The sequence below is a fragment of the Buteo buteo genome, unplaced genomic scaffold (genome assembly GCF_964188355.1).
Source record: "Buteo buteo unplaced genomic scaffold, bButBut1.hap1.1 HAP1_SCAFFOLD_50, whole genome shotgun sequence".
Taxonomy (NCBI): Eukaryota; Metazoa; Chordata; class Aves; order Accipitriformes; family Accipitridae; genus Buteo; species Buteo buteo.
Window position 1 is genome coordinate 125,556 of NW_027439216.1, and position 26,637 is coordinate 152,192.

The 26,637-nt window shown below is 44.3% G+C and overlaps 1 protein-coding gene across 1 annotated transcript; it reads left to right on the plus strand.

Moving 5' to 3' along the window:
• The first annotated feature begins 12,570 nt into the window (after positions 1–12,570).
• Positions 12,571–16,797, plus strand: LOC142027658 (T-cell activation Rho GTPase-activating protein-like). Its single transcript, XM_075021951.1, has 4 exons — positions 12,571–12,672; positions 12,900–13,017; positions 13,175–13,320; positions 14,296–16,797. The coding sequence occupies exons 1-4, from the start codon at positions 12,571–12,573 to the stop codon at positions 14,389–14,391; spliced, it is 462 nt and encodes a 153-aa protein (XP_074878052.1). The 3' UTR covers positions 14,392–16,797.
• The last annotated feature ends 9,840 nt before the right edge of the window (positions 16,798–26,637 follow it).

A 26,637-nucleotide genomic window follows, 5' to 3' on the forward strand; every position in this document is an offset into this window, starting at 1 on the left:
ATGCACACTGTCCTCGGAGAAATTACAAGTAATAGGAGCAAAAAGGGAACCGTTTCAGGTACCACTAATAAAGGGAGTAAAAATAGAAGCTCCATCTCGACTTGGAATAGGATCCTTTTTGTTGGTACCTGAAGCAGAATCTAATTTACTGGGAAGAGATTTAATGATTGAATTGGAAATTAATTTGGAAATAAAACCCAAAGAAATAGCAGTAAAATTGTGTGTCTTGACAACGGAGGATGAAGCTAAAATTAACCCCAAAGTGTGGTACACTCCAGAGTCAGTAGGACGATTAAACATTGCTCCATTTGAAGTCACTATTAAGAACACGGAAATTCCAATTAGAGTCAAACAATATCCCATGGCACAAGAAGGTAGACATGGATTACAGCCTGTAATCGAAAGGTTGTTACAGCAGGGATTATTAGAACCTTGCATGTCACCACACAATACCCCCATTCTGCCCATAGAGAAGTCAGATGGCTCCTATCGCTTAGTTCAAGATTTAAGGGAAGTAAACAAAAGAACTGTTACCAGGTTTCCAGTCGTAGCTAATCCGTATACGTTGTTGAGCCAACTCTCCCTGGAATTGAAGTGGTACAGTGTTATAGACTTGAAAGATGCCTTCTGGGCTTGCCCCTTGAAGGAGGAATGTAGAAATTATTTTGCCTTTGAATGGGAAGATCCAGAAACCCACCGGAAACAACAATTAAGGTGGACTGTACTTCCACAAGGATTTACAGAATCACCAAATTTGTTTGGGCAAGCTCTGGAACAAGTACTAGAAACTTTTGAATCAACCTCAGAGGTAACTTTAGTGCAGTATGTAGATGATCTGTTGTTAGCTGGGGAAGATCAAGAGACTGTTAGAAATGAGAGCATTAGATTATTGAACTTTTTAAGCCTGAAGGGGTTCAAGGTTTCAAAGTCTAAATTACAGTTTACTGAAGAGGAAGTAAAATACTTAGGACACTGGCTGAGTAAGGGAACTAAGAAATTAGATCCTGAACGAGTGAATGGTATCTTATCCCTCCAGGCACCAACAAGCAAGAGACAGATAAGGCAGTTGTTAGGACTTTTAGGGTACTGTAGACAAGGGATTGAAAATTACAGCAACAAAGTGAAGTTTTTGTATCAGAAATTAGTAGGAGTAAGATTAATAAAACGGACTCAGAAGGATGAACAGAGTCTAGAAAGCCTCAAAGCTGACCTTGTAAATGCTCCGGTATTAAGTTTACCCGATACTAAACGACCGTTTTATTTGTTTGTGAATGCAGAAGGAGGAACAGCCTTTGGGGTATTAACCCAAGAATGGGCTGGAAGAAAGAAACCTGTAGGTTATTTTTCCAAATTATTAGATCCAGTTAGTAGGGGATGGCCTACTTGCCTACAAGCTATAGTAGAAGAAACATTTGACTAAATTAATCATTGAAACTAAAATGAACCGGATAAAATGTTTACCATTAGCACTATTAAATGTAAGGACGCAACCCAGAGCAAACACTGGGATCTCTCCTTTTGAAATGTTATAGGGGATGCCCTATGACCTAGAAATGCCGATTGAACACCCAAAGATAGAAGAAAAATTCTTACAGGAGTATATCATTAAACTCATGAAGAGACGGCAAGAACTAATAAAGAAGGGACTGATAGTGCAGAGGCCACCATTAGATATTGCAATACACAAAATTATGCCTGGAGATAAGGTATTGATCAAAACTTGGAAAGAATCATCTCTAACTCCCTGTTGGGAGGGACCGTTTCTTGTTCTGCTTACTACAGATCCTGCAGTCCGGACTGCCAAAAGAGCATGGACTCGTGCAAGCAGAATCAAAAGACCAATGCAGAATTCTCACTGGGAGGCGACCAGAGACCCTGACAGCTTGAAAATTAAGTTCCGAAGAAAAGCGGATGAGTGAGACTATCTTTTGTAAAGATCCTCACTGTATATGTTATCCCTTTGTATGTTACAGGTGTAAACTCTGTAGAGAAAAGTGGTGCACACATTGCTCCTATGGGTATTCCCCTCTAGTGGTATTTGCCACGAATGTTATTATTACAAACGGGAATTAACTGAGCAAGCATTACGTGTGGGAGTATCAACCGGGAAAATTACAAAGGACTCCAAAGAGTGGTGGGATATTTTTGCTAAAGGCATAAACCCTGAGAGGTGTTGTCTTTACGCCAACGAGCCGTGTTCAACGAAGGCTGAAATACTGCCAATATCTTGCAGACAAACAGTGGTCAGAGTGGGGTGGGGAGCTTGGAAAGTGAAGGATAAAAACTGGGACGCATATAAGTCAAAGCGAATCAAATATAAAGGAGGTTCCCCTGAAGAATACGACTGCTGCCGAGAAGATGGTACACCTCACTGCTCTAAGCAACAGAGTAGGCAGAGAAGAAGGCAGAGACGTACTGCTGTTCGGATTAAAGTTGATGAACCACCTCCAGAGAAGGCTCACGGAGCCTCTTGACTTATTACTCCCAAACAAAACGTCCTCAGAGCTTCCCCGAAGTCTCCCATCTCTCACCAGGGGTAAAGACAAAAACCAAAATGATTATCAACAAATTCGGAATACCTGTCGCAAGGGTAAGGGTACACCACTTTTCTTGAACTTAAGATTAAGCATTTGGATGATAAGACTGTTACTAATGCTGATAGGGATAACCCAAGGTAAAGGGAACCCCCACCAACCTTATAAATGGACGCTCTATAGGTGGGAGGATCAAATGATATTACAGCAAGTAATTGCTACCGGGGCCCCAAGTTTTAATCAATCGTTATGTCAACTCGTACCCAGAGACCCATGTCTACATAACTTAGGCTTTTAGTTTTGTCCTAGTTCTCATAATGTTAATATTAACCTTTGCACCTTGTATATTGAATAGAATTACTGGATTGATAAAAAATCGATTAGAAGCTGTACACCTAATGTTGATAAGAAGACACTATAAGCACCTAGAAGAAGACGAAATTGTTAAAGAAACTCCCCTTCTCTCCCTAGCTCGAGAAGCTCTTGCCCAGTTTGAGGAACAAAATAAGAAAAACAAAAAGGGGGAATTGTAATAAACTTTGCATAACCAATTTGTTCATCAAACCTGTTGATTGTTAAAATATATTGATCTCTACAACTTAGTAACTAAGCTGCTTTTAACTGTAATAACCACAGTAACAAGTGCAGAAACTAGATATTGAGCTAAGTAAGCAGGATGAGCCAGTCTTGATTACCTTATCATATAGCTCCTCAAGAGCAGTTTTCTGAGAAAATAAGGAACTGGTCCCAGAAACCGGCCAAGGCCGATTCCGTGGCTTGGATAGATAAACTTGAGGGAGTGTCCCCTTGGAACTAATCGTAATACCTCTCGGAACTAATTGTAATACCTCTTGGAATTAATTTTAATGCAAAGCGGGAATAGGTCATGCATATGTATAGGCGTACCTGCAACTCCCATACATATGTAACACTTAACTGTTTAACTGTCAAACACGTGACCACATCAGGTGTGTGCCGTTGGTGGAGCGGAGACTCCCCGGCCACCCAGCGCTGTTTTGCCTGCTTGTTGCTTGCTACAATAAACCTGGATTGGTTTATCCCCGGGCTGGCATACAAATTTTCGCCGTAACTTATAACAAAGACGCAGCGTGCCTTGTGGCAGGATCACCATCGCAAGTGTATCGCTTGCATTCATCTCCATCTTAATCTGCCGGCTGGCACTTGCTCCCTCCAGGCTGTAGCCGGGATAAAAGCGATGCAGGTTACAAGAAGCACAGCACCGTGTGAGCCCGCTGTGTATTTATAAAACCGGCTACAAATACTAAAGCTCTGCAGGGACCGCTGACCCACACAGAGGCTGTGTTTTCTGAAGAGGGAGTCTGTGTGAAACCCACAAACCCAGGACTGCGACCCCCCTCACCCTGCCCCTTCTCTCCTTCCCTCAGCCGGGCCCGGCTCCCACACCCCCACGCCCGCCCAAGGGCCTCGCTCGCCTCACGGGCAGCCCCAGCCCTCACCTCAGCCGGGCCGCAGCTGGAGCAGAGACTGCAGAGACCAACATGGCCGCCCGGCAGCCCCGTGCCCCAGGACTACAGCTCCCAGCATGCCCCGGGAACCACCAGGGCCCCCGGCAGCCCCGTGCCCCAGGACTACAGCTCCCAGCATGCCCCGGGGCGCTCCTTCCTGCTGCCTGACCCTGCAGGGACACCGTCCCCGGCCCGGCCCCGGCCCCCGCAGGCCTCATGGCCGCCTGCCTGGGGGAGGACGAGGGCGAGGGCGAGGGCGAGGACGAGGATGAGGACAAGGACAAGGACAAAGGGGCAGGACGATGAAGCCCCGTGGGGCAGGAACCTGTGAGTCAGGTTCCCTTCTGCACTCAGCATGAAAGGCCTTGTGAGATATTGTCCTGACACAAAGAACCCCAAACATTCATGAAATGCAAATCAGACCCATACCCCCAATCCCACATGTAATGAGGTAAGAGAGATTTTACAATAGCCAATATATTTTCAGCCTGTATCTCAAGATAAGATGATAGCTTTTTCACAGACTTTGAGCAATACAAAAACCAGGACTAAAACACCCTACCAAACACCACAAGATCCAAGATAGAAATCACAATTTTTGCTGGGTAACATCAACACCACCTTTTTTCTTTCCTTCTTGAAAGACTTCCATTCTTCTACCGATTTTAGTATTTTCCCGTGAAACAAAAGTGTTCTAGATGCTTGTCTTATAAAAAGGCTTTAGTGAATAACTCTAGTTTTAAAGACTACAACCAAATGATCTTTTTCTTCTTTCCTGCTGAGATTCCTGACTTTTGTAAGCCTCTGGATTTCATCTCTACTGCAGGAGAACAATAAAAAACGTCTTGCTTATGAGTTTTTAAAATGTGAAATGCAAGTACAAGATGAATAGAATTTTGAACACACACTATTACACTATGAGCGATTACCCACAAAAAGTAGGGAACACATACAAATGCTTAGGCGTTTAAGATGATTGCTACCCCTGTCTCACAAAGCCGTTTTTTTCCTGCTGCTTTATTCCACATTCCCTTGGTTGTAAGTTAGTTCGGTGCATCCTTCTTTTCACTGTAGCTGTTTTCTTCCTTCAGAAATGAAGGGGAAAAACCTATTATCCATCGGTAACATACCTATAGCTCCTCTGCTAATTTTTTTTAAACTTTTTGTGCCTTGAATTCACTTAAAGTGTATATTCCATATAAACCCCATTTTCCCTTTATAAACTATAAATAACTACTATATCAAATCTTGTTGACTGGGTATATGGATTTCTGATATTTTGGTTTATGAAACAAAAGCAGCCACCTGAAAACTTCACAGTGTTTCATGTCTAATTGCCTGAGTTATTTAACTGTCACCTCACTTCACTTGCTTCAGGAATGATACGTGAGGATGTACTTACTGATTAAAATGACAATTAAGGTAGGTTACCATCACATATCTGTACGAAACTTTGAACATGCTGTGTTTCTCAGCTTTTACAAATGCTGCTATATTTACATGCAACATAGCTGAAATTTGACCATGAAAAATGTATCCCTCACACATAACAATACAAAGTGTTGAGTGAGGCACATTAAAACAAAGATGTGTTCACCTAATTCTAACGTCTTTATAGTTTAAAAATCACCTACTAAAAAGCTATGAATGTTTTGCCTGTGAATACAAGAATTAGCTGCTTTTTTTTCCTCCAAAGAAAGCAACAGGCCTGCCTGCCAGTTTCCCGGCAATTGCAGTTGGTATTTGAACAAGCTTTCTCCTTCTGAATACAAAAGAACAATTAACTTGAAATCTAGAAGTGAGACTAGAGTAAGGGGGTATATACCCACTACAATCTATTGCAAAGCCATCTGCAAGGTTCCACATGAGATGATTGTTTTGTACAGAACAAAAAATAAATAAACAAAAAAGCACACGCAGCATTCACTTCACCTCCAGACTTCTAAGTGAAAAGATGTATGTAACCTGGGATGCAGTGAACTATATAAGGGAAATCGGGCCTGATAATCAACCTCTTTCATGTTTGTCTTACAAAAGCAAGGCTTATCTTTCTATTTGTTTGACAGACCCCAATTAGAATGAGTCCCGATTTTAACATGAGTTCTGCAGAACAAAACTCCAGGTAGTTGGGTGTTTGTATTGCAATTCTCACTCCAGATCAGCCCTCTTCTATTTATTGAGGAGCAGGTGCTGAGAGAGAAAGCAAAATGTATTGCCTTGTTTGGAACAACAACATCATCCTTAGCAATGATGTACCTTCATGAGTAAATTGACTCATGTGGGTAACTTCTAACTTGGCTGCATAATTATGCAAGCAACTTCATGGGATTAGTGGCATAAGTAAGTGCTCACTAGAGTAACAAAAAGGGCTTCATACATTAACATCGTTTTTCTTTCCCTTCAATGTAAGGCTCCTGTAACTTGTAATGCAACACAACAACAAGCAAACATCAAGAAAAAAAACCAAAACAAACAAAAAACCCCAAATATGGGCTAACTTAACAGAGCATGCAGGCAGTAAAACTTCTTAGTCAGAATCATCCTGGCAAGACGGCCATTCTGTAGGATGAGCTAGCATGAACTGTCCAAAGAGTAACCGCAGTGTGCACTGTTGCTATCCTAGCAGGAACTCTGCTGCACACAGTGAATTTTTCCTGCTGGAAAATGTCAGTTGTATCCCAAAACATGGTGTTTTCATTTTGGTTTTTTCCTTCATGGATGTGTAAGTACTTTACCAAAAAAACCTGTACTCAGTAGTTTATCGTATTTAGTTCACATCCCACATTTCTCATGTCGTTAGAGCTTATGGGACTGTTATTTACTCACAAAAGCCTACTGAAGTGATGTTAACCTGTACACTGTAGTGCATTGCTTCTACTTCTGAAGACAAAGTCCAAATAAAAGGCAGGAATGCCCTTCATTGCAGAGGAAAAAATACAGCTGCCACAGTGATTCCTTCTGTTGCTCCTGATGCTGTATATATTAACATCAACATCTGCTGACATTGGCAAAGAGCAACATGGAACTAGACTTACCATCAAGAAATCATGTTTTTGTGTGATAAATAGGCAGCAGCAGCTGTTTTTACAGCTGGGAGATTTCATCTAACTGTGGGACCAGACACAGTCACTTCTTGGACATTCCAGATTGTCTTGAACAGTGCTAGAATGAACAGAGAACAGAAAGAAATGCTGAAATTGCAACTTTTCTTATGGTAAATTGCAGTATTATTGGCATTCTTCTGAGTCTTCTTCCACGTGCTGCCCAATTCTTTTTTTGTGTGCTGTACTATGAGAATGTCTTCAAGGCACCTTGATAAAGGACATGCTCAGGACTACACTTCTCTCAGATTCTGTGCTTGACTGCTTCCTCTGTGTTCCCGACCAGTTAAGTTCTCAAGGTTATACCCCAGCTTCATCCCACTGGCCCAGAATAGGAGAACCACAAATTACAGTAACTTTTCTGGGTATGACGGGAACAGGCAGCCCCACGCTCACCGTGCAGCTCATCTCCACACATTTTCTTGACATGCTTTTCTGACTGCAGCACCATGAGCGCTTGGAAAGCCTCTCCTGCTTGTTTTGCCTGCCAACAAACCACTTCAAAGACTTCAGCCCTCTGTTGTCTGCTCACATGCTACCCCACGGGATGGCCACGTGCTTGTACCTGTAATGCACTCACAAAAGAGGATCGAGAGGGCTGTGAAAGTGGTACCAGCTGCAGGTGAAATGACTTACGTAAGGGATTTTTCTATTTGGAGAAGATCATAAAACAATAATATTTTGGGCTACCAATAAAAAGACAGTTTTGTGATAAAATAGGAAGTTTTAGGCTCCCTTCCTCCCTCCAAACAGTGAGCAGCAGCCTCTAGACAGGAGCATGGAATAGTCCTGACCAGAGTCAGCATTGCATCACATGGACCTGGTCTAAAATAGCTCTAACAAAATCCCAGCCTCAGAGGAGAAAGCAGCAGCAGCAGCAAAGATAAATCCTGTGATTATAACCAGAGTGAGGTTGTAAAGTCAGTATCTCTCTTCAGGAAAGTGACCATTAAGACTATGGCTTCAGTTTCTGTCCTGGGGCCTTTTCAAGCTGGTTAGGTCATTGTTTTAGAAGTTTGAGGTTTATTCAGGAAGAGATCAATTCACGAATGGATCATATATTTTAGCTGATCAAGAGAATAAATGGCACATGGCTATGTCTGTTAGTGTGTGAGCCCATGTCCGTAGAAGCCCCGTCGACAGCTTCACCAAGATTACCTTCTCACAAGGCCATTCTTCAATGACCTTCAGACGGTTCAAAATACACAGCCTATCTTAATGCCACTATCCAGGAGAGGATGTTTGTCCCAGCTAGTGTTGCATGGTCTGAGAGCTGTCTTTCTCAGGGACGAATCGTCTAGGGTGAAAGTGGTTTTCGTCTTAATGAGGGCAGAGCAAAAGTGTGATGCTGCACAGACTCTCCCTCTCGTGGGGAGGGAGGTCCATATTGGTGTCTGGGTCCAGACCATGACATTCCCTTTCTCTTGCAGTGTGAAGTGTTGAGGCACACAGAGCAATGCAGAAAGCACAAAACACCAAGTTACCGTTACCAAGTTGGAAACTGTATCTGCACCCTATCAGCATGGTCATCTTCTTTCTCACTGTCCCATGCCAAGAGAGAGCCTCCCCAATTTGACCACTGCTTTGGCTAGAGAAAACCCACACAATTCTAATCCTCATCGCAGTGGCACAGGGAGATGTGCATGAAGGGCGGGAATGGGAAGGGTGCTACATAGACAAGCAAGGGGAATCCAGGGATAGCCACACACTTGTGACTAAGACACAGTGGCTTAGGGAAATGCACAGTTCTGGGGCATGAAGGTCCTAGCAAGAAAGACTGCAGAAGTCCCAAGCCCTTCCCCTCTGCTCTGTCGAGCCCTGGGCTCCCCAGTGCCAGGCAGAGACGGCCACATTGGAAAGAACTCTCCCCCCAGTGCCCCTCCCACTTTCCGTTGGGCTTAGAATGTTGGTCGTTGGGCTTAGAATGTTGGTCGCTGGGCTCGGAATGTTGGTCAGTTGGAGCCCACGGCCGCCAGAGACAGCAGCACGGAGCTGTGCTGGCACGCAGGAGCGCTGGGAGGAGGCAGGATCTGACCGAGCGGCACCGAACCGGCACCGGCACCTCGCCTCCCATCCCCGCTGTCGCCGACTGGCCCGCGTCCTCGGTCCACGGCGAGGGTCCTCCTCTCCCGGGCAGGATGGGCCAGGCCAACTGCTGCTGCGGCTCCAGGTGAGCTCTCCCTGTGCCTCGGGGGCACGGCCGGGACCCGCGGTGGCAGCGGCCTTTCTCATGCCCGCCGCTCTCTGCTCTGCAGGGAGGCTCTCGCCGACGCCGAGGCGGTGCTGAGCGCGGACGTGCGGCTGACCCGGGGCCGCAAGAGGAGCGAGAGACGCCTTCTCCTCCTCCAGGAGGAACTGGTGATCGCCAAGTTGCAGTAAGACCCTCAGAGCCCAGCTGCCTTTCCCCCAGCCCTGGCCCTGGCCCCAGCCCCGGGACACCCCGGCCCCAGCCCCAGGCCCCGGCCCCTTGGTGCTGGATGCGCCCATCGATGTCTGTCCCAAGGGCAGGTGGGGGACAGGGCTCGGCCCGGGGGGACCCCGAGGAGGACACCCCCAGCTCACCGCCTGCCTCTCCTCTCTGCTCTCTGCAGACGCGGCACCAGCCTGCGCCCACAGCTCCGCCTGGCCCTGGACCAGCTGTGGGTGCTGAGCGGCAGAAAGGAGGCAGCAGGGGAGGAAAAAGAGGAGGAGGAAGGCGGCGACGAGGACATCCTCATCCTCGTCTGGCCCACCGGCTCATGCGTTGTCGCCTTTGGGTGAGTCGTGGTGCCACATCCCGTGGCTGGGTGGGAGAGGTTCCCAACCGTGCCCAGAAGAGAAGGGCAAAAGTCCTGCTCTGGCAGGACACAGGGAGCCAGGGCTTGGGCAGAGTCCCTGTCCTGCCCCACGGGGCTTCTTCGTCCTGCCCCTCTGTCCTTCCCCACGGCGCAGGGCTACACACAAACACGCCTCTGCCCACGGGCTTTGAAGCAGCGGGGCCTGACGCTGGTTCTCCTCTCTTTCTGCAGCTCCCAGGCGCTGAAGGAGCTGTGGGTGGGCACGCTGCTGGGGTAAGCCAAAGGGGGATGCTCCAGGCGCAGCCTGATGGGAGAACACAGCTCCCCAGCTGGGGAGAGGTGCCCTCGCAGCTGCCAGGAGCTCTCGGGGAGAGCTGCCTGACAGGAGAGAAGGGGCAGCTCGGGGCTCAGCCAGCTCTCTCCCTGTCCCTTCCCGGTCCACAGGACACCAGAAGGAGCAAAGCAAGCCCGGGTGACCCATCTCCCCTCCCTCAAACCCCTGGAGAAGCAGCTGAGCCGCCGCCACGCCGTGAGTGTCTCCCCAATCTGGGCTCTGTCCCCGAGCCCTGGTCCTCCAGCCGAGCAAGCGGCAGAGGCATCGCTGCTCACCTTCCTCCGCTCCTTCTCTCTTGCCCAGTGGAGGACATTCAGCGCCGGGAGCCTGGAGAGGCTGATCGAGGGCCAGGCAGAGGTGAGAACGGCTGCCTTTCGCCCACCTCTGGCTGTGCCGGCATGTGCGGCAAGTGGGGAGAGGTTGTGGGGAGGGTCTCATGGTGCCACTCGGGGAGTGGAGAGGGTTGGGGAGCCACCAGGAATGCCAGCACATCCTCACTGGTGGCACTGGGGGGAATCCTGCCATGCAGGGCAGAGAGCCCCACAGGGCACAGGGTCCCAGCTCTGCTGCGCTCAGGCTGCTGGTGCCGGGCGGCAGCTCGCCGGCGGCCCTTTCTGCTGCGGGGATGCTCTCTAAGCGCAATCTCATTTTTGCAGGATCATCCCAAGCAAGGGCCACCGACAGCCCCATCTGGGAACAAGGGAGGCGGACTTTGCCGCTCACCAGGTGAGTTTTGGAAAGGAAGGCAACCTCCTGCGAATGGTTGAGCTGTGCTCACTTGTCCCTTGAGTGTCGCCATGCAGGTGCGGCACCCCAAGGCAGGACATCACCTGGACGAGCACAGACACCCGCTGGGCAGCGGCCGCTGGACGTGGTTCTGCGGGGACACGGAGCCTCTGCTGCTGCCCACGGCTTGGAGGAGGGCAGGGCGAGGGCTGGGACAGGCTGTCCCGGTGGCACGCCGGCTCTCAGGAGCCTGCGAGATGGAGCCGCTGAGCTGGAGCCGCGGTTCCAGCTGCTGGCTCCCTGCTCGTCCTCACTGCTCAGCACCGCGCTGCAGGCAGGGCAGGCTCCGGGAGCAGCGGCCTGGCAGTCTCCATTGACGGGATCTTGCTCTGTTTTCCTTTGCAGCAGGAGGAAACAGCAGGAGGAGCAGGAGGAGGATGGGGCTGCCCTGGCCCTTTGCTCTGCGGAGGACCCCGGCCGCTGCCCAGGCGCCAGGGCAGGCGGGCTCCGGCTGTGGCAGGGCGCTTTTTGGACAGCCCCTGGCAGCCCTCTGCGGGGAGGACGGCTCCCTGCCCCGGCCCATCCAGGTAAGCCAGCCTGGGCAGGGGGTCCCCAGCCCTCCCTCCCGCTGCTCCAGAGGGGACGTGGCTGTCCCCAGGAGCTCCGGGGATGGGGGATTGGGCTCTTCACCCCCAGACCATGCTTTGGGGGGCAAGGAGCAGGATGTGGGGCAGCGCTTTGGTCACTGCTGTTGGAAGGCAGCTTCTCAGCCAAGCAACTGTCCTCCTGCCCCTCCTGCAGGAGCTGCTGGCTGTCCTGCACCGGGAAGGACCATCGACGGAAGGGATATTCCGAAGAGCTGCCAGCGGAACGGAATTTCGGGAGCTGCGAGAGGCCATGGACCACGGCGCCGACGTCGACCTGGGCAGCCAGCCTGCGCTGCTGCTGGCCGTCATCTTGAAGGTGAGCGCTTCTGACCTGCAGCTGGAAGAGCTCCTGCCTGGCCTGGAGTGTTCAGAGGCTCACCTGGAGCCCCTGGCATTGCAGGACTTCCTCCGAAGCATCCCCGCCAAGCTCCTCGTGACAGACCTCTACGAGGACTGGATGGCGGCGATGCAGAAGAGCGGCAAGGAGGAGAAGATTGAAGAGCTGAAAGCGTAAGTGTGGGCAGCAGCCTGCCTGTTGAGGAGGGACTGGTAGAGGCCTGGGACTTGCCTGGAAAGGGACGGTCTCCTTAAAAAGCTGTGTCTTCTGACAGCTTGCTTTTGCTGCGGTGGGCTTAGATTTCGGGGGAAAGGGCATGGACAGGGAGCCTTCCCTTGCCTGGGCTTGGGGGAAATCAGGATCTAGGAAGGAACGCCGTGCTTCCTTCCTGAGGCACAGGAGCACTGACCGCTGGCTGAGAGCACCTGGAAATCTGTGCAACTCACCCACTGGCTCCCACCTGCCTTGGGCAAGCTTCGGGGATGGCTGTGGGCAACATCTGCTCTATTAACGTTGAGTTCCTGTTCCCTCAGGGTGGCCGAGAAGTTGCCTGGAGCCAACCTCCTCCTCCTCAAGCAGCTGCTGGCCCTCCTCCAGCACATCGGCCACAACGCCTCCAGCAGCAGAATGACCGCCAGCAACCTGGCCATCTGCCTTGGGCCAAATCTGCTGAGCCCACCTAACGAGGACGTGCTCCCCCTCGAGGCCATGCTGGCGGTGACTGAGAAGGTGCGCTGTACTGAGCAGCCGGCTGCAGCCTTGCCGGCCCATCCGAGCTTGGCTGCTCAGAGGTCCCTGGCTGCCTCCTCTCTTGAGCGAATGCTGGTGGGGTGGCTGCCTGCAAGAGCAGCCCCACAACCACAGCCTCCTGTGCAGAGGCAAGGGTCGGGAGTGGGAAAGGCTGTGTGATACATTTTCAGGCACCTGGGTTGAGACTGAGGGTTTGATGTGTGCAGGTGAACGTGCTGGTGGCGTTTCTCATTGAAAACTGCGGTGACATCTTTGTGGAGGAGATGGCTGGCCGCTCCTGTCCATCAGCCGGGGAGTCGGCAGCCCCCATGGACAGAGCCACAGGTATGAGGAGGAACTGAGGGCTGTCCCAGGCTGGGGCTTGGGGTACCAGAAACCTCAATGTCAAGAAGACAGCTGGTGTAGGGCTTTGGGTGGGTTTTGCTTTAGGTGTGCTTTACTTCCAAGGAGTCACTTTGCTGCACGTGCTTTTCCTTTCTAGACCTGCATTTGGAAGAGCAAAGTGGCCCTGCAGGTGAAGCAGACGCAGAGGACCAGTCAAAAGCCTTCCTGGACACACCACCGTCTCTGCTTGTCCTCCCCAAAGAAGCAGGTGTAGATATGGCAGTGGAATCGGAAACAGGAGAGGTATGTCAGGTCGACAAACGCTGTGACGTTTCTCATGTATGAGAGTAGTTTCTGACAGGTCCAAGCAGCTGCTGTGCCTCTTCCAGGCATTAGATCCCTTGGGTGGTGGTGGGCGTTTTTTTCACTCTAGAACGATACATAAGAAAAACCAGAAAGGTTGTTTCAAATCTGCATTAGGCATGTACTTAATCAAACTAAATACCTACTAGAAGACAAATACAAAAAGGCAGATTTCAAAAGAAAAGGCTCCCACCTCAGAAGTTGGTATTGCTGCCAAATGAATAGCAGCAGAACTACATCTCGGGAGGGCAGAAGAAACCCCAGCAGAAAGAAATTGGCAAGCCTTTTCTTGCTCTCCTTTCCCAGCATTTCTCTGAGCTCTATCCTACCCTCAGAGGCCACTCAGTCTGTGGTGCCCCAACCTGCAAGGAGCAGCCCGTCAGCTCCTTCTGCACATCAGGATGCCAGGGCTCGAATGTGCGGTGGCTGCTGCAGCCCCTGTGAGCCCTGAGCGGGATTGCAGGCTCCCAGCTGAATGGCCCTCACAAATTAACTGTGTCATACACCCGTGTGAAAACTGTGTTTGTAAGCAAGCTTTGAAGAAAGGACGTCATTCTTGCTACAGTCTAAAATACTCTGAAAGGGACAGCAAGGTCGTCAGTCTGCAGCTCTGTGAAAATTAAGGCTAAGTGCCGTGCAGGTTTGCCATCGCACTTTGTGAGACAATCCTGTTTGTTAGAATTTGCTCAGCTGAGCAGTCATGGGTGTAGTTGTCAACTTCAGAGGAGTTTGGCTAAGATCCTACTTCATCAGAGCTTCATGAAGTCTATTTTGGGACAGGGGACTGTGCAAAATGTGGATAATGCAAACCAACCAAAGGGATCTTATTTTAAGAGCTAAGTTAGCAATTTGGAAAAAAGTACCTTACTACTCCAGGCGTCTTGCTACCTGTTAAGTTCAACATTTCTGGTTCAGGTGCCTGTACCTTTGCCTCCAATAACCCCAGAGAGCACAGCAGAATTCCTGGTATGTCCAGAAGAACTGAAAAGTGTTTCAGAGGAAGAAAGGTAAAATGAGCTTTCTTTGGTTAAAGTAAGAACTGACTCCAGTGGATCGTGGCTTTACCTATCTAATCGCACTGTGGAATATAAAGGCTTGCAGGGTCTTCCAAGGAAAATGAAAACCGAAGAAACAGAAAGAGAAAACAGGCCTGTGGAGAGGAGAGTGAAAGCATACCAGAAGAGAAAAGGAGGAGGAGAGAAAAAGAGCTTTTGGTTATCAACAACTGAAAAAATCCAGGAAGGTCAAGAATCCTAGGTGTTTGTTTGACCCTTCTGTCCATCTTTCAAAACTCTGAAGACTGGTCTAAGTATATGAACTATTTCTATGATACACAAAGATGGCCCCAGAAAGGAAGCATGCACCTGCCTTCTGGAAAAAAAGTATGTCAGGAGGAGAATGCCGTTCCCAATTTTGCAGTTTTTGTTTTGTATTTATTGAAGTTCTGTTTGCTCAAGGGTAAGCGCACACCCTGGCAAGGTCATGAAAGTCCCAATTCTGAGCTATTTAACCTGCTACCTAAATAAAGACGCAAATGAAGTCTCACTTTTTTGTCTGTGTCAGTTGGCAATCCTCACACTGCCTTGTATTATCTGAATCCCAAATACACAGCAAGGATTTGTTCCAAGTCACTTTAGACTCTAAGATATTGGCACTTTTTTAAAAGGCCAAATTTCACCTGAGGTAAGTTAGAAGGGAAAAAAAATTCAAAAAAGAGAAGACAAATACATCTGGTCACTATACAGAAGGGCTCTAGTCTGGTGCCTTCACATTTTTTTCCATGCACAGCCCACTAGATAGCAAAGCCGTCTGGGATGTCTTAGGTGCAAACTGGTAAAACCAGACAGCTCAGCATGGTGTTTTGCAGAAAGAGTGACTGAAGTCCTGGAAGCAACACAATACCAGGCAGCTATGTTGCTCTGCCCAAGGGAGCGTGTTTTGCCTGCAAACTTGGGTTGCTTGGAAGGGACAAGGAGGGATGATGCTGTGCAGAGTTTGGAAATAACTATATCGTAGCTATCCAGGGGCTCCCTGTCGAGCCCTGTTGCGTAGCAAAGGGGCTCTGTAAACCTCTGTAAACTTACAGGTCTCTAAACAGGCTATTACCCACGTTGGTAAGGCGCCAAAGCAATCTCATAGTCAATGCCAGTGCTAGTTCTCTCCTCTGGGCTATAAACAATTCCTTCACAACTGTATTTCCTGAAGAAAGGGGAGCAAAATCATGCCTATTCTTGCCTTTATGGTTTTGTCAGTGCTTTCTGACTCTATCATTGTAGGTGCTGATATTCTGTTACTGATTGGATTTCCTGGCTGAGCCACTGGGCCTCCTGGGATCCTGCAGTTGATGTCCACAACAAAATTATATTTTTTATTCTTATGACTGTGTCTGCCGTATGATATTCTGGAATAGGTAGATTTTGTTTTGTGATGAATCCTAGTGGAGGAGTTTGGGATCATCCATCGTCCCAGAATCCTTCCTGGCAGGCATCAGGGATGTGTTCAGAGGCTTTATGAGTAAAACTAAAGCACTGAATCACAGAGAATAGTTGAGGTTGGAAGGCACCTCTGGAGCTCACCTAGTCCAAACCCCCTGCTCAAGCAGGACCACCTAGAGCTGCTTGCCCAGGACCATGTCCAGATGTTTTCTGAATAACTCCAGGGAGGGAGACTCCACAACCTCTCTGGGCACCCTGTAAAAAAAAGTGTTTCCTAATGGTCAGAGGGAACCTCCTGTGTTTCAGTTTGTGCATCTTGCCCCATCACTGGGCACCAACAGAAAGAGTTTGGCTCTGTCTTCTTTACACCCTCCTTTCAGGTATTTACACACATGGATAAGCTCCACCCTGAGCCTTCTCTTCTCCGGGCTAAACAGTCCCAGCCCTCTCAGCCTTTCTTCACACGAGAGATGCTCCAGTCTCTTCATCATCTCAGTGGCCCTTAGGAGGTGATCCTTTCATACTAAGAAGCTTTCTCGGCCTCCTCTACCCTCCAGGGCTTTCACCCTTTAAATCCTCAAAATATTTGAATATTCAAAAGAGGCTTTTAAATCGCCTGGAAATTATCTCTAACTAAAGGAGAGTGTCAACAACAAATCAAAAAGCTAGACAAGCAGATGACTCAAATGGGTACAAAATGTTCTCTCTGGTCTATCTTTTTACTGCATTAAGAACAAACTTGCAAATTTAAACCCCTCATGACTGAGGCAATATTCCTGTTTCAGATTTTTTTTTACTCAAAGCATTTACAAATTCCTCAAGGATATTACATGTAAGTCTAGAAAGGTAGGCATCATGCTACTATTTCACTACTTGATGGTAATAAATATAAGACATCATATTTTCCAGGGATGTAAGCTTATTTGTATTAGTAAGAAAAGGGAGAAATTCAATGTATTTTCTCCCTGGTACCTCCACTAACATTCCTGCATCTTTCCAAATAACTCCATACCAGTATGCTATATAGGAGAATCACTGATGGGGACTTTGTCATGTCAAGGTACAGGGGTTGGTTTTTTTCTGCTGACTGTATCTCAGCACCCTCAGGAGACAAAGGACTGCATCACGTAAGCCTGAACCAAACACGATACTGAAACATCTATCTTGTGACTCAAATGGGAACACAGTGGCATATTTTGACTATTCTTAATTTACAAGAGGGTATCATTTTTACACACTAAAGACATCAAAGAGAGAATACAGAATGCAATAACAGGAAAGAAATAACAGGAAGAAACTAATAATGATAGTAATAATAATAACAATAATAGGATTGGAATATACAAAACAAGTGATGCACAATGCCATCGCTCACCACTTGCTGACTGATGCCCAGTTAGTTCCTGAGCTGTGATCCACCCCCAGCCAATTCCCCCCAGTTTATATACTGGGCATGACGTCACGTGGTAGGGAATACCCCCTCGGCCAGTTGGGGTCAGCAGTCCCAGCTGTGTCCCCTCCCAACTTCTTGTCCCCCTCCAGCCTTCTTGCTGGCTGGCCAGGAGAAAGAGAAAAATCTTTGACTCAGTCTAAACACTACTTAGCAACAACTAACAACATAAGTGTGTTATCAACATTATTCTCATACTAAATCCAAAACGTAACACTATACACCGGGGGGTATACGCTGGGGGGGTGCCCTGGGCTTTCCGGGGGGGAAGTGGCAGAGTGTCGGGTTCTGAGTGGTGAGCAGTTGCACTGTGCGTCACTCCTTTTGTATATTTTTTTATCAGTACTGTTGTTGTTGTTGTAACTTTTCTTTTTGTGTTGTCCCAGTAAATTGTCCTTATCTCAACCCACAAGGTTCCATTTTGGGGGGGCCACCACCCCAGCCCACTCCCCATTTGTATACTGGGCATGATATCACATAGTATGGAATAGCTCCTTGGTTAGTTCAGGTTAGCTGTCCTGGCTGTGCCCCATCCAGGTTCCTGTGAAAATTAACTCTATCCCAGCTGAACCCAGGACAAAGATCATATGCGCCTGTATTTTTTTATGATTCAGCACTCCTCAGAGCTGAAATTAATCTCCTACTGCACAGCATTAAACCACCCAAAACAGCAGAAGGTGCGGTATTGCACGTCAGAATACCGCTAAAACTACGATTCAGAGGACGGCCTTAAGCAAGTCTGACTTGGAGAGATTCTACGTACTCCAACATGCTACTGTGAAAAAATTTAACACATATGAATACTTTGGGGTTTGTTTGGGTTTGCGGTTGTTTTGTTTTGTTTTAAATAAAAACAACAAGCAGCATCATGTTGGCAAAATCAACTCCTCATGGACTGTTCTGGATGGTTTGCTATTTACGCTGCATCAGTCCTTTGCCTTAACTCACATGTTATTATTCACATACTAAGGCTACAGTGCAATAAAACATGCGAAAAATACTATGAACAACTTTAAAATAATTTCAAGCTACAGCTAAAGGAATCTGCACGAGATGATGACAATTACCCAAACCCCTCCAAACATTATGGGACAATAGAGAAAATACATTTCTTCTGGGAAACTAACATAACATGCAAGGAAGAAATACAGCAACAAATATGGATAATATAAATACTTTAAAAGAAAAGCTATTAACCCTCCCCTGTAATTATTACTTAGAAGAAGAAAATGCTAATTTAAAACTGAAGAAAAAAACATGTTTCTGTAGCATTTACAGTGAACACACATTTCCAGTATAGATATAATTTGAGAAATTTATTTCATGGTATTAAGATTAAAGTAGGTTTATATTATCATATATTATTATTCTTTTCAGAATATTTTCAGCAAACTTCTCGTACTCTAGCAATAAGCAGGGATTTCTTAAAATTAACAGCAAAATTTAAAATATTCATGATTTCAACTTTGATTCTGGGCACAGGCTTATAGAACGTTTTAATAACTACCATAAAACAACTATTGTTTGGTTTATACAGTGTAATCCATTACTTAGCAACATTTATCACATCTTCATCTAACAACTTTCTTTCCTACATAGAAAAACTAGTGAACTGTGGCCACTTCAATTTTATAAATTGGAACACAGCCAGAGTGCCGCAGTTCTGAAAGTTACATTATGGAAAGTGATAATCACTGAATGGTAAAGCTTCTGGTAAGAAAATTGTATTAAAAATACATAATCCACTGGATTATGAAATTTTCATATGGTTATCACATTTAGGGCTCCAAATTTTCAGGAAAGAGGAGGAAGAGAAAAAAAGAAAAAGCATACTTTTATTTGGAAATGACAACTTTTTCTTTGGGTCAGATTTGAGTAAGAATTTTTTCTTATGACAGAATCATATTATGAAAATAGGTATAAATACGTAATTTTTTGCCTTGGATTAGAAAATGTCTAAGAGATAAAACTTTTTTTCTTTTTTTTTTTTTTTTAATTATAAAAATGAGGATCTGGATAGTGATATGAAGCTGGAGCCTGAAGTTTAAGTGCATTCCTGCAGCCCACAAAGGAGAAGAGAGAAAATGCTGAATCTTGGATTAGGCAATGGTTTGTCCAAAAGGCAATGGATCAGGGAAATAATAGTAATAATTTTGGTGACCATCATAACATGACAATTAACCTGCATGATTTTTTTATGATGGAGGTTGAGTTTATGCACTATTAGAGGACATAAAACCATACACCATATTTTTACAGTTGGGTAAACAAAAGAAGTTTAATCCTCCAAAAACTTAGAAGGACGTAGAAGAGGACAGAGACTGAGCCTGACTCTCTTCAACTGAGCCAACAGTTGCTATTAGGGCACTCATTAAAAATATGGAAGATTCATTCTGGCACCACATCAAATGTTACAAAGATGTAAATCTGTCTCTCAAACACTGTGCTGTTTTTCCATGAAAACATTTGAATGTTATCAGATCTGAAGTGGACTCAGATGTCCAAACCTCCCTATTTCTTGCAAAATGGAATTTCTGGGTTTTGGCTATTACTACTGATTGCACGAATTCCATTGACAATTTTGACAGAACTGACAGTCTTGAGAAACATTTCTATTGTGTACAAAGAGCATCTTCAAAGGGAAAATTACTCCACCAGACACGATTAATTTGCTTTAACATTATTCTCATACACTCTACTTTGTTTTTAACAAGAAAGCACAAGATACTTGATTCTGTTGTTAGAAGTAGCAGTAATTTCATTTCAAAACAAAGATCAATGTATTTAAATTTCTGCACAATTCATTCTAAACTAAGAATATTTATCTTGGCAAAATTGCCTCATAAAGAAAGGCACACTGTAATTTAACTGCCTCGGATCAAATGAAGCTAGTGACAACACCATTCTTATTATAGTATGTTCCCATTTTATCTTAATCTGTTTCTAAGTAGGGACGAATTTATTAACCTCATCCAAATATTTCTCACTTCCAAGACATGACCATGCCTTAGTGTCAATTGAGAATGAAGCCAAATTTCCATACTTTTACCAAAACTTTTAAAGCATCATGCCATAGCATATGTGCAGGTGCAGATTTGATACAGAATCCCATTTGCCACAGTTTTCTTAAACATAATCCTTAGTATTCAAGAGCTGCAAAAGTTGGATCATTCTCTAGTAGATTGGTTTTAATTCCTTGGCACAGCAGTGCAAAATATTGTGAATTTAAATACATTTCTATAGAGACATTCAGGTCATGTCAATTTTAATCACCACAGTTTCTAGTTACTATTAAAATCTCTATTATAGCTGTATTTTTCTTCTTATTGGTATTTCAAGCTAAAAGCAATTTATACTTCATTATTCTTAGACTCCTCAGGGCATATTTGGAAGATGTAGCATTCCATATAAATGTTTTACATGCATCATACAAAAATTTAAGTAAAGCATCTAATTTCACACTGAGTCACTGAATATAGGGTACAGGCATTTGACAACAGGGTCTTTACTTCCAGGTTATGAGTTTGAATTCAACGTGGGGCAGAAAAGATAAAGATATCACCAGGTGCTAAACTGTCCATGACTTGTATTAAATGAAGTTCACAGCTTTTAGAGTCAGTGGGGACTATTACGATTCTCAGGTCTGGCTCCAGATCCAGCACTGGCCACAAAGCTTTACAGAGTAATTTCTGCATAAAACCTACAAATTGTATGAGGTAAAAAAATTCATTTGGAAAGGCATTCTTCTTGGTTTACACTTCATCTGATGAAAAATGTACTCCACTGCAATGTCCCCTTCACTATCAAAAACGTGTCAGTGTCATTTAGGTAACAGAATGTTACAAAACACATTAAAAAAAAGAACAAAGCCTTTCAGCAGAGATAGCAACGTAATGGAATGTACTTGCCCTACGCAGATGGAGTAGTGCTCACAGAAAAAAAGTACTATTTGCGAATAAAACAGGATAAGAGAAGGAGAAAAGTACACAAGCAAAGGGGTCTGGAACCAAGTAAGTTGCAGAGAACCAGCTTCTTGGGCTTTATACACTTGTGTTAGACCTACCTCTTCCTGCCACATCTTATTAAAGAGAATATATTTATTTTGCTTTTCCGTTCAGCATTTGTTGTTGATTTTCTTTTCTTGTTACAGACAAACCATTGTATATTTTGCTAATGAAATATATTTCAAGTTGTATAGTTGAATCCCAGCCTATTAATCAACAATGTAGAAAGCTATCTTTTGACTGCCAAATAGAGCACAAACTGCTCGAAGTGTTTTATTTTAATGCTCTATAAGTAGTGGCTAATACTTCAGCTATATAAAATGAGCTATTGATATTTCAGTGCATTCCTATTTGGAGTGCAGAAAGCTTCGGATTTTTTCATTTGTATGTAATTAGGCTCTAAATTTTAATTATTTGCTCTACAAAGAAGGTAGAGAGTAGAGATACAAACATAAACTTTCTCCTGTATCCTTGTCATTTAATTACCATCATTTCACAGTCTAAAATACAAAGCTTTTCTCAACCACCTAATGAATGAGGTTCTTGTGTAATTGAAGGCAGGGATATGACTGAAGAGCAGTAACTTCTGTGTCATTTAAAAATATTAGTGGAAAACAAAGTATGTGAGCTTTACGGAATAGGCAACACTAGTGAGCAGTATATTTAGAATATCTTTCCTCTCAGGACCAGGAAAAACAAAAAAAATGTTTTTACTCAGTAGATATGACATATGCTTATATCTGTAACACTTACTTGTTCACCCTACTGAATAAAGCTGTAAAAGTGCTTTTCTAGGTTTTCAAAGTTTTTGAAGTGCTTAATTCCAGCACCGGTAGAAGAGAGTAAAAAAGATTCCATCCTTCTTTGTGCACTATGATTTTGATTGATCACTTGCCAGTAAATTAACACTATACAAACCAGTGGACAGTAAAGGAATTGCATACATGGCGTTGAATGTACACTTTGAAAATGGTATTTTTCTTCTCCCCAACATTCTGAATGCTAATATATAGAAAATAAAATCTTAGCCTAAAGCTCCAGCCTCAGGCTGTGTCTTCAGAGACAATGATTACAATCTCTCTGTAAACTGAAAAATTTCAAATACAATTTTGAAGAAGAACAGAGAGACAGGAGAAGCTCAGTTTAAAGCTTCAAAGAATTTCTTGTTCAGTTAACTTACTTTTAACATATTTATTACTTTGGGGAGGAATTCATCTGCTGGATTTCAAATTTTCAAGCAGGATTTCCTACCTTTCTACATGATTTCCATTTTTTTCTCTCTACTAAGGGATTAAAACAAACCACTGCGGGGGTTTTTCCAATGGATTTTAGACTTAACTTTATTGCAAACAAATGTTACCAGTTATCCTCTCTATCCAGCTGGTTGGTTTTCTTCTTCTAGATTCCTAATATGCAGTCTCACAAACAAAAAAAACAAGATCCTTACTTGCTCCGCCCTAACTCTTACTATATGCTGCTGGTGCATCTGAATGAAAATATTTCACTGTATGAAAAACATATTTTTGACAAGCCAACAGCAATTTTTAAAAAAATTATAAATTCTCAGAATAGTAATTTATCCCACAGTTTGGATTTAAAAAATTGAAAAAGATCTCATCTGATGAGGTATTCATTTTAAGCTCACAACTCATGTATCAAATCAGTTTTCATAAATCTGAAAAAAAAAATAAAAATCATCTCTTTGCTGAAAAAAAAATGATAGACTTCAGCTAAAAGAGTTTTTCAGAAAGTCATGTGTGTCTGTAAAGAGATGCTTACAATAAAAGTGCCTCTTAGCTACAGTGGTCTTGTGTACTTAAGCACATCTCCTTTGATTTGCAGCCAATATCCTGATATCAAACCAATTGTCCTTCTATGTTTTTCTTCTACTAAACTGTTGTTTGTTTTTTTTGATGACTGTAAGTAGTAGTGCACGTGACAGAGCTGATAAGGAATCCAAATTTCTGCCAGCCTGTGTCTACATCCTGTTTAAATAACCCCCTGTTAACTCCTATGGAAGCTGACGCAGCTGCAAGGAAGATACTATATAGTTCATTATGCCTTAAAAGACCTCGTCTGACTTGATCAGCTCATCCTAGTAGTACTTCTGGTAGTACTTCTGAAAAATAGCTTTATGGATAAGGACTTCAAAGTCAAGTTCTCAGGAACGTTTTTATTTCAGGAACCTTAATGAAGCATCACAGCTACAGCAGTTGCATGTTTCTGTTCCATCATTTCATTTTCCCATACTTGATGACTGACCACTTGAACAACCACAGTGCATTTAAAATTCATAAATGTATGTTAACATAATACTAGGGATGAAGTTCTTTTGCATGACATTGAGGGCAGAAGACAGGAGCAGAAAAGGGCTTCACAGTTACAAGAAGAACAAGATTTGGATTAGAAGCAACTCAAGCAGCCTGTTAACTCTTGAAGCACAATTTTTGTGAATTTCCCTTGTCATCACTTCAGAAACACTCTCTAAATTATGAGCACGTGCATGGTTTTGCATTCCCACTTTCTATTACCCATTGATATCAGAAGCTGAATTAAGTCTGACACTTTAACACTAATGGAAGGGATTACCCCATTGCATTTTGTCTAATCTTAATTTTCTTCTGTTTAACTTCAGAGTTAGCTATTCATTTTGCTTTGGTATTATTGTTTCTGGTTTTTGTTGTCTTGTTTACCACTTCCTTTAACTTTGAATTCCCCCTAGGGGTTGATTAGCAATGTGCAATTTAATGGGGAAAATGACTACTTCCTTGCCTTGCAAGATTTAGAAATGGCAATTATAAAAAGTTCCCATTCCAGCTTTTGCTCTGAAACCAAGTCTTTGAAACAAAACTCATACTGCCTATCTTCAGCAATATTGTTTTGTGAGCTCTTCAGCAAGCCATTTCTTATAAAATTCACAGTAAGGACGACAGTTTTTGCTTTGTGTCCATACAGGGACACAAATTTGCTTTTCAACTCTCAAAAATTCCACATCTTTACAGATTTTAGACTAATTTCAGGCTGCCTGACTGCCACAGTTTGTGTGCTGCCTGATTTGTTACGTTTGCTGCCAAATCCCCTGTTCAACTACGCTTATACGTCCCAGTAGCATTCTTCATGAGGACACATTGCAGGAGACGAGAAACTTTATTCCTTGCATTACCTCAATTACACATGTCCATCCTTAGGTTCTTTACAATCATATAGTATCTGCAGATATACTGATGATCTGCGTACTGGTATATGCAATGTACATTGTTTCTTTTTATAGCATTAATGATACTCAGCTTATCAGATGGAGAACATTTTCCTACTATGATGACATTTTTTAGTGCATCATAATACTTGTGTGTATCTTTCCACTCTCTTCTAAATATCTCTATGTTTTTTGTTTGAATTTCCTGGTATTTTCACATTTCCTTGAGCTTGTTTGCAGTCATGGTTTGAGACTCTCGAGTTTTAAAAAAACATGAGATCTTGTAATATCTTTCAGGCTCTTGAACAGGAGCCGGATCTCAGGGAGCAGGAATGGATGGACTCTCCAAGGAGATGTGGAAGGTTCATCTGCAATAGTTTGGGAACTCCAATAGGACCCAAAGGGATACTGTAAGGATAGTAAGGATTCTAACATTGTATGTTCACTCTCGAGATCTCCATATGACCTAAATGGACCTAAATTTCAAAACAACTTCTACTATATGAAAATGTTAATACGAGAATGCTCTCAGGGAAGGATCTCCAGTCAGTGAATGTACTGTTGAGATAAAGAACACCATCTGGACTAAAGAGCAACCTGTGAGAGATACTAGGCCACTAGATAGTCTCAACTAACTAAACGGACAAGAGTAATGTCCTGTATGTATCACACAGCTACCACACTCAAAAAGCCCCACAGATAGACTGTATCACTTCCAGATAAATCCCTGATGCTTTTGAGATTGACACTGGTCTAGAGAAGGAAAAGAGTAAATAAAATGGGCTAGGGACTAATCTCTGGTTCGCAGGTTGGCAACACAGCAGTTTCTACTCACTTGCCAGAATTTTTTTTGTCCTCAAAATAGTACAGTAACATCTAAAGTGCCTATTGGGAACAGATCCTAGCATATGCTGTTGACTCAAGCCACTCCTGAGAACTGTCTGGGAGATTACTAGGTTGGAGCAGATCAAAACTATGCCAGAGTATGCTAGCAATAAAAACGCATGGATGACTTCTCAGCAGTGCTCGAGCCCTTGCCATTCACTGTTTCACTCACTTGTAAATACACAAGCTAGGTGACCAAGACTAATGCACTGAAGTTGTCTTACTGAAAACAGCAGCACCAAAACTGTCACTGCTTTTCTAACATACAGCATGATTTCTGTATGCCTGCTATGATGCATGTGCTTATACAAGACTCAGCAGGACTCAGTTGCAGTATCGAAGTCAGACTGAGGAGTCTTTAGAAAAGTATTTCTTGGCACAAATTTCACCTCTTTTTGTATAAGCACTAGCTGGGGTCCCAATTTTCACATGTCAAGACAAGTGCTACTTTTCATATGAAGATTTAAGTCATACAGCCTTATGCAGATCTGGCAAGAAACTATAAATGTAAAGACACAAGAACTGATGAAGCTGAGGTTGACACGGAACATCCTAGCTAGAATATTATCCAGGGAACTGCTGAAGCTGCCGATCTCTGTCATCTTTTCAAAGTCACATGTAGCACAAAAGAGGGCCTTCTTCAGAAATTAATGGCTCCATAGATAAAACAATGGATTAGATCAGTTTCTCAGGAACTCTTTAAGTTCTCTGTCCTCTGCTCTGATAGGTGTTGATTCAAGATCTCTCTGTACTCAGAAGCTCTACAGTTGGATATCCTGGCAGGAGCAGTGGGGGACAGCAGCCAGGCAGACCAACACCTACTCCTTGTTCTCTCCGTTAAGTCAATAAACCTGAAGGAGCATAAAAGTGACTCCTCTGAGAGCAAAACCAGAATGGGATGAAGGGGCCTGAGATTTTTAGAACTGGTCTCCCATATATCAGAACGATGTAGCAGGAAACACTTTCTTTTGATCCCAATTCACAGTTCCTTCATAGCCAGAAGAAATTTCATTACAGGAATTTTCAAACCACTAAACTGGCAAAAAGGCATACAAGCCTTTTTATTCCTTCTGCTCCTTTTATACTTGTTCCATAAAACCATTTCCCACTCTCCAGCTCACGATCTCTCTAAGCAGGAAAGTCCTATCTGCCACACACTTGTCATAACCTAGGTAGGATATGACAAAGTTTCAAATACATCAGTATTTATAAAATTAGAAATGTCAAACTGCAGAAAAGAAAAATAAAAAGGAAAAAAAGGGTGGTGGGGTAAAAATCAGTTTCTAC